The 12,330-nt window shown below is 40.4% G+C and overlaps 1 protein-coding gene across 4 annotated transcripts in view; it reads right to left on the bottom strand.

Annotated features, from left to right (window-relative positions):
- The window catches only part of Oga (O-GlcNAcase), an 89,280-nt gene that overhangs the window by 13,562 nt on the left and 63,388 nt on the right, over nt 1-12,330 (bottom strand). For all 4 annotated transcript variants that reach the window (XM_065431243.1, XM_065431251.1, XM_065431259.1 and 1 more), the window contains one exon: nt 7,593-7,791. In XM_065431243.1, coding sequence (XP_065287315.1) covers nt 7,593-7,791 — 199 coding nt within the window. The remainder of the gene's footprint in view (nt 1-7,592; nt 7,792-12,330) is intronic.

The raw sequence follows: 12,330 nt of genomic DNA, 5'->3' as shown, positions 1-12,330 counted from the left end.
AGAACTATATTTTATGTCAAGACGGGCTGAAACCATATTGCCCGATGCTGTCACTCTTTAGTAAGCACATGAAAAAAAATTTTTTAAAAGAAACTACTTAATCTAATTTAAATACTAAGGAGTAGTGTTTATGTTATTCAACATGAGAATAGAAGGGAGGGGTTAGTAAAATTCCCAGCAAATAAAATGTCTTTAAAAAAAATTGCAAATCGAGTCGGACATTCTCAAATACGAATTAAAAGGAGATGTATACAGAAGCAAGTATTTTCGAATATGACCTATTTATCAACTGATAGCAAGCTCAGTGGTATGAGGCCTGAACTTTGTCCCAATTGAGATTCTCTCTCAACAGCTCTTAACTTCAACTGCCCTGACATACTCTCAGCCTGTGCACGACGCCTCAGTGTTGTGTTTCACTGCTTTAAAGAGTTTATTTTGGTTTGGATGTGGGACACCTGCTACTCGGCACCAGCGAACACATTGTTTTTTGAGCTCAAGTTCCTTAAAAGCGGCGGGAGCACGCTTCCTTTCCTGTTTGTTCCCTAATGCATACGTTCTTTCTGTCCTTGTCCTCCTTCCACCACTCGTTTGCCCCACGGAACACTTCAAGCATCATCTTGGTCAGTTGCACAGTCCACGTCCAATTTTTCGAACTCCCTAGTGGCCGCGAAAATGTCCGCAAGATCGGGCAGTTCGAAAAAATAAATGCATGTCATTTACTGCCAAGGGCTCAAACTGCCACAGGCACATTCGAAAATGCTTTGAAGGTCTATCGGCATATCGGTGCTCGTGCTGTGACAGGAAATACTGTGTGCACGTGTGTATAATTAAGGAATACATACTGTGTCCCGCACCAATAGCCCCTTCCCACGCTTATGCTTCACCGCAATACGTTTGCATATGCTTCACCAAGTAACATTCCTGTACAGAGGCGAAGCTAACTTTCGGGAACCAGAATTATGCAACGCACAGTGCTTTCCAAGCTTTAAAGCCAACCGTGAGGACCACAAAGGCAGTGTCCGTGACATTGCTGACAGTAGCAAATTCTTTCAATAACAAACACAGCACCCAACGACATAAAGCTTCATAGCGAACGTCGAAGCAGCTAGGCCTAGCGTTTCTGCAGTGGTGGGTGTGGCTGTCAGCGGATCAGCGTGCGAGAGCGCCGGTTCGAGATAGCGAGGTAATTAAAATGGCAGCGGTGGTGGCTTTGATTAATGCCATTTCAAACCTGCGATCATGGCAAAACGTCCGGAAAATCAAACGGCAAAGAGTTCTTGCGTTCGAAATTTCAGACGTTCTGCTACATTGACTCTAAGGGTACGTGGTGGTGCCACGAGGCTACCCAAGTTATCGGGAATCCGGAAAGTCGGTCGTTGACTGTGCACTGGCAGCTCCTCCAGCCGTCGACAGGGTGTCAAGACAATTCATTATGATTCCAGTCTGTTACTCGAGCCAGCATTACCGCAACTTTCAACCCTAGCGATAAAATTATAGCTAATCTTTCCTGACAAAATTCCCAGAGTTTTCCCTGACTACTCAAGATACCTGAGAATTCCCGGTTTTCCCGGTTAGTAGACACCATGAAGCTAATGAAGTGCTTGTGATGCTTGAGCGTTGGTCGCAAAACAAAAGCTATGATCTTCCGTCTGAAGGGTAAATGTGTACTGTGTTCTGAATCTGTTTTTATTCCAATAACATAGAAATTGTGCCAGCTTTTAACACAATCGCTGTTTGGTTCACAGAGAAGTTGCAGCGGGATGTGCATGTCACCCATGTTTGCTTAGCCACCTCTCGTTTTATCTTCTTATAGCAGTAATCATATTCTGCCTATTAATGTAAATTTCAGCTTTTTAAAACTCTTTCCATGTCACACTTGAATTACTGCCAACTTGTATCGGGCACTGCCACACATATATTTCTAAGAAAAAAAAAAATTATGCATAATCTACAACATAGCCCGACATCATACCACTATGCAGCTTTTCTCGTTCTTAATTTCTCTAAAATTAGGGTAACTGATACAAATATGAAGCAAAAAATATTTCAGCCTTGACTGATATAGCAAAATTAACTGACTGCGCTTCAATATATCCTCTACAGGATATGAAAAAGTTTAAGAGAACAAAGAACACCTCGCACAAATTATGGTGCCCAAGTGTAAAGAACTACATTGCCCTTGTTTTAAATGATATAGCGCAGAATGGTATTTACGTTATGTAGCAGGTCTGAACTTCATCCATAATATAGAACACTCTTTTGCATCCGATCTTTTTTTTTTCTTACGTTGTATTTAATCTCGTTTTGTACAAGAACTATTTTGGTTGCGTTTCTGTGTTCACTTAAATATGCATTCAATTTGCGCAAATGCATGACGTTTTTCTTTTCATTTTTTTTTCTATTTTAAAATGTTTTGTTTGCAAGAGAGATGCATGCGACAACTGAAAATGTACTGTGCTGCTGAGCATTTACTACTTTGCCGACACGTGAAATGTACTCGGGTGCTGAATTGTACAGGGGCTAGGAAGCCTTGTCAAGCTCTGTAGAGCTTTTACTTCCTGGCCCTCAACTCCTCGAGTGGAAAATAAGCTGATTGATTGATTGATTGATATACAGGGTGTCCTAGCTATCATGCAGCAAGTTTTTAAAAATGAAAGACCTTTATGTGGATGAATTACATGTCATTAGCAGTCACCTGAAGAAGAGTCGTATTTTGTGTCCTTCATTAATTTGTAATGATTATAACTAACTTTTTAATTGCTATATTTACAGCAGACATGTCAAGATTACGTGGAGAAACTTAGAAAACACCAATTTCAAAATTTTGCGCAACCATATTTTTTTGCGCATGTTAAAGAAAGCTCATTATATATAAACATATAACAAACAATTATGTATCCATGTGCCGTGAGGACAGTGCTTTAACGAGTGCAGTGGGAAAGTAAACATCTTGCCTCTAGCGCATCACCCTGCACAGCACGTCATCCTTGGACTGGTTCTCAAGTGCATGGCACGCGTCAATGAAATATGATGGAAAAATTGCATGAACATAGCCAGGACAAAGCGATAACAAGTGCGCAGAATTCTGCAAGTTAGCAAGAGGGATTTTTTTTCTCTCTCACTGCAAATTGAAACAACGTTGACAGGCGCAACGATAAGATAATGGGTGAAACATTCATATGTGAGCAAGTCCATGCTAATAAACTAGAGACAAGTTAAGAACACGTGAAGTTTTTTCTTTCTTTATTTCCACATTATACGCTTGAGAACCAGCTCAAACATGAAGAGCTGTGCAGGGTGATGCGCTAGAGGCAAGATGTTTACTTTCTCACTGAGCCCATAAAGAGCACAGTTGCCGCCGCACGTGGGTACGTTGACAAGTCAGGTGGTATATTTTTGTATTTCACAGGCTTTTCTTTAACAAACCGAAAAAAGAGCAAACAGTTGAAATTATTATTTTTGAAGCCACTGCCTTTGTGTAGTTCTCTTCCACTTTCTTTGCAACTTTTAATAAAATCATGCCATTCCGCTGTTGAACTCCTTAGTTCACTGAAATTATTGTGTGGTTTTTTTTCTGTACCTGTATGTCTATATTACACACAGATGTAAATGATGAGCAAAACGGGAACAAGGTGAAAGCAGGAGCCAACGTCTCGGCAAGTGGACTTGTCTTCTTCAAAGCTTGTTCAGGCCTTGAAAAAGACAAGTCCACATGTCGAAACATTGGCTCCTGCTTTCACCTTGTTCTCGTTTTGCTCATCGTCTTGAATTTCCATCTCCCGCCTTCCCCGTGTTTACACAAATCTAAATGTATTTCATTGTACTTTCATTGTATTGATATTGTATTACATTTAGAATAGTATTATATTACAATTGTGTTATTCTTATTTATATTTGCCCATATTATATACCCACCTGCTATGATCCCCTTCAGATTGGCAGTAAATTCAAATAAAATGATCTTTCTTTATAAAAATCTTCACAAGACAACTAAACTGTTTTTGATTAGTCTACATTTACTGTAACAATGGCGATTTTAATGCCTCCAGAGACAAGAGCATCGTCATCTTTGTGGCAAGAAACAGAGTGGGTGGAATAATAACAACGTTGATATAATTCTTAACATGCAGCTGTCTCTTAAGTTCTTGTAGTCAAGAAACAATTATTTTCTTAAAATAGTGGTAAGAAACCATGTGCTTTGAGAAAAGCAAGCTCTTCCAGCATACACAAAATCCCAGTACACTTTATAAAGTACAGCTGCATAATTTTTCTTAGATGCTATAAAGATGCTTAGAATATGTCAGGTTTTCATCATTCCCAGCATTCTTTTCTAAGCCTTACACATGAAAATCAGCTTTGAACAGCAAATATTACACATGATAAAAAAATTAGGCTGTGTGCATAGCAGTGCCTGCTATGTTCAGTACTTCACGAAGTTTGGCGATAGATAAATGACATCATACAGCTGATAAAAGACTACAATTTGATCGTCTTAGCAACACCCTTTTATCGCAAAACAATGCATTTTAGCTCTTTCGTTACCGCACTTACTGGGCCTATTGAAATTGGTCAGTTTGATCGACAGTTTTTTTCAACACATTGTTAATCATTTCCGTTGGAATTTTTCAACTATCAAAACCATGCACAATATGAAATGACGACTAAACTTTAACTATTGGTCAGATTTGACAATTTTGGGCAAATCGGAGAGACTGGAAAAATAAAACTTTCTCTTGAAGTATTGTCAAAACTATCCTCGAGTGCTCCTGGCACTTCCTTAATAACATCAAGCAAAATTTGAGCGTTCGTCGACTCGGCAACCTAATTTTTGAATGACAGCAGCAATGAAGGCACAGAAGCTTCTGTCGGGCTGTCTAATTTTCCGATCCAAGATCTAGGCTATCTTAAAGATGTCTCAAACAAGAGTAGATGCCCATGAGTGCATTCTATTTTGATAATTCTGTTCAACTAATATAAAGTGCAATATTATTGTTCTCCTCATGGGTTGCTTTTATCCATCAGCATTTCAACAGCATGCATACAAATTATTATGAGCAATCCTTCCCGTTAGGTAGGGTTTCCATTCATAGAAGAGCCCGCAGTCGATTTCAGACTGGCCTTTGACTGAAGCTTCACTAGCTGTCTAATCCTACATCTAGAACATCCCCTGCACCAGTGTAAATTACAGTGCAATATTGTGCAACCCTCGACATTACTCTAAAGTACTGTGCAGCAAGTGAAAAAAAAAAAAAAAGGAAGCTTCATAACCAGTTGAATGCACACTAGACCAGCTTGCTTGCACAGAAAAGCTGATCAAACACAATAATGAAGTATAAGGAGGCCTCTGCATGCTCCCTGACCTGGCAACCACTGCTTCACCAGCTGTGAAAGAACCAGGTGCCTGCTGCAATGAGTAAAAACAAATGCTTCCTGCACAATAGGAACTTACACAATTTCACATTTGTGAAACTACTGCCTTCCCACATAGCCTGGACTATGGCTAGTATTGGTGCCAATAAATCTGCGCAATAATTTTTTTGCGTGGTTTGACTTGCAAAAGTTTGGAACGAGGAGCCAGGTGCATATTTTATGTGTCAGTTATTTTTTTAACTCTCGGTAAATGTACTAAAGATAGCAAATTATTACTTTCTTTCATGTTCCTAGAGAAGCTTCTTTAAGTACTAGTGCAAGCCCTCATAAGAGCACCTTCATGAGTCAAAGGTGCCTCCAGTCAATGAAGAGATTTTGCTGCATAGCTACAAATGGCAGACAAGTATTGAAAGGCTTGACACATAAACTACCTACATAAAATCAGTTAACGTCGCTGTATCACTACCATATACTATCGAAAGCACACATGACTAAAAACAGTTGCATTATGAGTGGCAAAAAATAACTGTGTACTCGAACATAAATGCTTTTACGATCTATTCACCCTCAGTCTGCTTCACCTCACTACCAAGGAACCATCCACCCAGCCCTGTAACAAAATGTTTTACAAGATTTATTTAACAGCACACACGATGACTGTAAGCCTCTTCATATTCAAATGTGGTCTGGTGTCATCGTGCATTAAGCCGAAAGACATTGCAAACAACACATTACGGCACACTGCGGGCAGCAGACTGGGAAACAGTCTGCCATTCAAATTTCACAGTCAAATGTGGTCTCGTAGCACAGTGAGTCAAATCGAGAAAGACATTGAGAGCAACATGTCATTGTATACTGAGAACAGCAGATTTGGCAATAGTGGCACGGAGGATTTTATGACAAGCAAGACGAGTGGCTATAAAAGATTGTCATGATGGCAAGCAGTTATTTGCTTACTGGATGGCATAATATAAAGCTCATAAGAAAATATATTGTGCTAGGAATGTATTTGCATTGAGTAACGAACTTATCCCCATACTAAATATAATTACAGTAGAACCTTGCAAGATTTCCTGGCTCAGACATTTGTGACCAAGAACACAAAAAATGACTCAATACAGTTAACACTTTATTTTTACTGGTACATACGTTCCCACAAGATGCAATATTTCGGCCCCAACGTCAGTACATCACTAAACTGTGATTGTGTTATACGTTTTCTAGGCGCCAGATCTCGTGTAAACAAGGCATACGCGATCACAAACAGAACTTGCCCAACGCAGCAGCTTCTCTACAATACTTGCATGCCCATTTCGCGTAAAAATTTTGGCGCGCACTCAGTTTCCTATTACAGTACCACCAAATCTCCTTGTGGGTTGTCGCACGCTGCATTGACAGCTATTGCTGCCAGCCCTATTGCAATAAGCATCTTCAAGTATCTATTTTATAGCACATGAGGTTTAGTGCCCTTGGAAGCCCACTGCCTGCTTTTAATAGGCGATAACCCAAATACGCCGCCGTTCCCTGCTGCATGCGGCACAAAGTGAGTGTCATGTTTCACTCAGGCGGCATCGTTTCCACTGTATCCCACCATCGCCCATCAGCTCGATTTCGTTTTGGTTTCTCATCGATGCCTTCAAATACTGCCTAATAGGAAATGACAGTGTGCATCTCAGATCGCTCGAGCCTCACCAGTTGGACGCGCGTCTCGTGCCGCAACGGTTCACGCCATGTGGGCATGTCAAAACATTCCGGCAAAATTCTTTGCTGAAAGAAGCTACTGACTCATGCAGAAGTCAAGGAGCGCGTACGTACACTTTCTGAAGCTGAAAAAATGATAATGCACGTCTAGGGCCGCTCGAGCCCCACCAGCTCAGCACAAACTGGCCTCTTGTGCTGCACAATTCGCACAATTCTTCACATTACGCAGTTGAGCCAGTTGCACATCACTACTACAGTTGAGACTGTCGATTTTTTTTTAGTGTCTTCGGATTGTACGATTGCCAGTTAGTTTGTTCTCACATTTTTTTTGGAAAGTATATGAACAAGGTTCTACTGTATTATGGCAAAAAAGCCAGATACTTCCCAAGCAAAAAAAAATATGTTGCACTTCTATGTGACTGTCATAACTTGCAGGACATAGCAGCGCACACATACACGCACATGCATGGATGCACACACACACACACATACTCAACAGCAGCCAACATAACATGTCCCACCTCAGCAGGGCTAAGCATCTCTGCGGGCTCCTTAATGGGTGCAGGATACTTAATGCACAGTTCGGGCTTCCAGGCCACTTCCAGCTTCTTGTTGAATTGCTGGGCATCAAGTGCAGCCAATGCATAGCCACACACCCCTGCCTCGTCTTCCACAACAAAGCAGTACTCGTTGCTCAGGGTTAGAAAACCACCGACCAGCCTGTGCACACGAGATGAAAAGTAGTTAACTTGGGTACAAACTAAAATGCATGGCCACCAGTTTCCAGACAACAACGCTTACAGAAGTGATATGCACAAACACATGACTAACACTGAACAGTTCTTCATCCTGGGCATCATTAACGGCCAGTTTCTCACCTTGCACCGAAATTCCTGTAAGCTCATTAACCTAGTGGCATCGGTGTAGCTTTGCTAATGTGGGTGTACTGCTAATGTAGTTGTAATGTAGGTGTAGACTGCACAGCAGAAACAACAACATGAAAACACATGTCCCAGTTTAAATATGTGCTTACTGCCAATAAACATTTACCTGCACTAATGACGCCTTATGTAATACCTGCTCATATAAGCAAATCTTTATTTTTGAATGTTCAGCAACTTCTCTACGAACACCTCAATTGCCCTGATATTAATAAAATCAAATTGTAATTAAATTTACATAAAAATAATTAGACTCCAAAATATGCCAAAATATGCCTCAGCATTCCAGTTAAGATTGTTTTGAAATGTCAAAGGGATGCTTTTAGGAAACTTATGCAAATGTATTTCGCAGCACATTTTAAGGTGGCATATGGAAAATGGTGCTAGACTTACGATTTCTGCTAAGCAGGCATGACTGCACCACTCCTCAGCTTCAATTTTGCAATAACATGTATCCTGAAGTTATTTAAAAATAATGAGCTTATTTTAGTCAATTAGCAAAATTACTGTTGAACATTTTCTTGCTTTTAATGTCCGCCTAGCCATGTTCCTAGCCTAACAGCAAAAATGACAGGGGCCTAGATATGACAATCTTTTTTTTATTGTTCTGCATAAAAAGAAACATCTGGTATGTGCGTGTGTCATACACACACACACATAAATATGTAAGTATACATAATTAAAAAGATAAGTGTTTCTGGCAACTGCATCAATATTTAAGTAAGTTCATATTGAAAAATACAACTAATTTATCTTAATGTATAGGTCGGGGACCAGCATTCATTAAAAAATTTTGTTAAAGGCCAATCCCTGGCTGAAATGTTGAAATCTTGTTTTTGAATGCAGGCTTACTCCAAGTGTGTGTGCAAGCACGTCTTGGCAAATTTAATTATTAGAAAAAGAATTGAAAAACATAACCGCTTCAGCCATGAACCATAGGAAGAACTCGGCACAGAGCCTGTAAATAGTATAAAGTTCAAGCTGTACAGAGTACTAGTAGGAAAACAAAAAAATTATCCGTCCCTTCGGAGACAAGATGTAGCAGCTAAGAAACATGTACACACACACTTGCAGGCAAAAGGTGCAGAAAGAAGAATGATGGCAGAACTGAAAGCGATTCTAAAAACAATGAAAAAAGGTGCAGGGGAATTTCATGGCAGGAGCAAGCTGAGCAAGAATAATGTGTTCTGTTGTATTTTTGTAAGAACGGGAAGGCGTCAGGACAACAGTTCTACTGTTATAGATTGAAAGACACCTAATTTCTGGTGACGCGCAACAAAGTGACAGGTTTATCTTTTTTTTTTAATATCAGAAAGTTAGAGGGCCCCCAGGAGATATTAAAAATGCAAGAATTTTTTTTTTTGAAGTCTGTCTTTCTCCACTTTTGTATGAAAGTATGTATATGCGTATTTATTGCGATTCCATGCTGTCCCCGAAGGAACAGGTAATTTGTGTGTTGAATTCACATTACTTTTTCACCTTGTACATACAATCTTGCACACCGCGTACGTACAAATCCTGCACAGTAAAGGAATTGCTGAAATTTAACATGAAGACTAGGAAAATCATTCTTGACAAAGACCGGTCTTCATGTGAAAAGATTATTATTCAATGTGATACACGTGATGCAAGATCTTTTCTGACCAAGCGCAGCTTTTGTTGTGTGTGTCACACTGCCGGAACCAGCGCAACAACCCCTCGACTTCCAGCACTGTGGTAAAGAAAGGTTGGCCATGTCCCTTTCCATGGCTACATTTTCTTAGGCCAATTGAAACGGCCACAGAAAAAGCCACACCCATGCAATCTGAAAAGCTACAGCTTATACTATGGCTGCCGAGATTGGGCTCCAGCACAGCAGGTCATCCCACAATCCCAGAAGCTACACTGTCAGCACAATTGCATCATTCTCTATCACCAGATGGTAACAATGTGTGGCACACAATATCTCAAACTAATGTTGCTTCAAAAGCCTGGCACAATGATGCATAGAGCAAGGCAGGCATCTTTCCCAATGGACATGGCAGCACACTATCAAGTGCAGTTCAAAGGTAAAAAAAGGCCACAAAGATGTAGCAGCAGCAGGAACTGACTGCCGATAACTTTGTTCATACAAGACAGATTCAAAAATATTTTGTTGGAAAAACATTAGTGAGATGCGACCTGCCATATGGACAGATTAAACACCTTTCATAAAAGATACTGCAGGGCTCCTCTAATGCCTCTGAGGATTTACAACCTGTGATCAACAACGGCAGTTACCAAGCTCTCAGTAATAGTCTACTCTCGTTACAATGGACCCGCACACAACACACTTTCGGATATAACGGACAATATTTGAATCTTAGTTTGCTCTACCTATTTTATTAATGCAACAAAGTTCACTTTTAACGGACCACGCTACAACGGACTATCAGCTACAGCGGACGAAATTAGCAGCAATGTTTGTCAAAATTGGGCATATAAAACGGACTTTAGCCGTGTCTACACGGGCTGACATCTGATTTGCGAGAGAGAGGGTGGTTCTACGCAGGCGGCTGCTGTTTATGGTGAGGGCGCCGTATCTTGAAAGCAACTTGCGATGTGAGCAAAGTCTGCCCAGTGCCGGTAGCTTCACATGCGCTGTGCTTTCGACATTTAGTTTGCATTGAAGCGAGAGATAGCACAAAGGTCAATTCGCTAGCTGCTGCTACCACAATTCAACGTTTTGACAGCAACTTTCAGCCGTCGTCGAGCGAGATGTCTTCATGTTTACCTGTGGACGCGTGACACCAAGCTTGTTAATTTAGTTAGTATGCGAATATTTACAACTTCATACGGCCGATAAAACTACTATCCTTACTTCACATAGCTGTTTACTACGACAATTTTTGTTGGATTATCAGGGCCTGCTGTAACAAGAGTCTACTGTGGTACGGGTATCATACAGAGGATGCTGAACTACCAGCAGAAAATTTCAATAAAGCACTATCGCTTTCTTTATTACGGTGATGAAGAAACAAAAATGTTATGACCTTATAAACCTTTGGGTGCCAGGAATTTTTTCAAAGTGCAACAAATTCAATTTCTATTTAAGCAACACATCAGCAGGCTTTAAATTGAAATGCTCTTTAGTGGCAACACATCTTTGAATATATTAGAACATTTTAAATATTTTTTTTAATATACTGATGTGAATTAATAATCTTAATTAGGATAATTAGTGTTATTCAGACAAGAAGGCTTTTTTGTTGTCGTCGTTCCTTGAAGACATCTCATAATCAATATCAAAGTCACCTGAATCAGACCTTTTTTATAAAGAGTTCTTGAATTTCTGCATCTTTAAAAAAATGCACAGGCTTTTCGCACCCATCTGCCATGTCAGAAAACAAGACATGTGAGAACACCAACCGTCGATAAACACTGTGATGCCATATGTTGTATAAAAACAAAACCTGGAACTTCTGAGTAGATGGCCCAACCAGTCAATGTTTCTATGAATTATCTAGGGCACGGCAATGGATATGAATCAGTGACCACCAGACGCGTATACTCGGGCAAGGTGTACATTGGCCCACAATAACAGCCGTCACAACTTCTCTGTGCATGTCATAAATGTGCAACACAGGTTGCATTGATGTCAATATACACCTAAGTGCTACTCATTAAAGCTCTCCAAACGTCACAAAGCAGCAACATACTTTTAAAAATGCCGCCTTGGCACAGACTTCCCCATTTTTCCTCCTATCTTCTTTCCAGCATCCGCTGTGCCTCTATTGGCCTACCGCGTTTACATGAGAGCGTTCACCATTTCTATTTGTTTACTTTCTCGCTGTGTCACAATTTTCTAGCAAAAGAATAAACGAGCTGGCATGAGGCACGTGTTGTCAGTTTGTGTTAAGTACGATGTGGGTTGTGCACATCGGAATTTTTGCTATTTTATGACAAAAACAAAGACTCATTTGTAGTATTTCTCATTATGTGGTATTTCTCTAGGAGCATGCCAACAATGTAAAACAGAAGTACGGCAGCGACCTGGCTTTGCATTGCCGGTCGTGTGGGTGAAGCCCAAAATTCAAGGAAGTCACCATCATCAAGATGCACACAGATCAGCACACACACCAGATCGAGGCCTTTACCATTGTCAAGCGCAGCTCTTTGTGTGTCAGCTCGACATCTATTCACTTATTAGACAGGGAAATTGCATATCTGCAAGAATAACTGCATGTTAACTGCATAACTGCAAGAATAATCACCAACCAGAGGCTTTTGGCAAACGATCCATGCACCTATGTTCTTTGTGTGGCTGTGTACAATGCACAGATTTTGATAGCATTGTGTT

This window comes from Dermacentor albipictus, chromosome 1, assembly GCF_038994185.2.
Source record: "Dermacentor albipictus isolate Rhodes 1998 colony chromosome 1, USDA_Dalb.pri_finalv2, whole genome shotgun sequence".
In the NCBI taxonomy this organism is placed as follows: domain Eukaryota; kingdom Metazoa; phylum Arthropoda; class Arachnida; order Ixodida; family Ixodidae; genus Dermacentor; species Dermacentor albipictus.
Note: the sequence above shows the minus strand (reverse complement) of the source record. Positions and strands in the feature narration are given on the sequence as shown.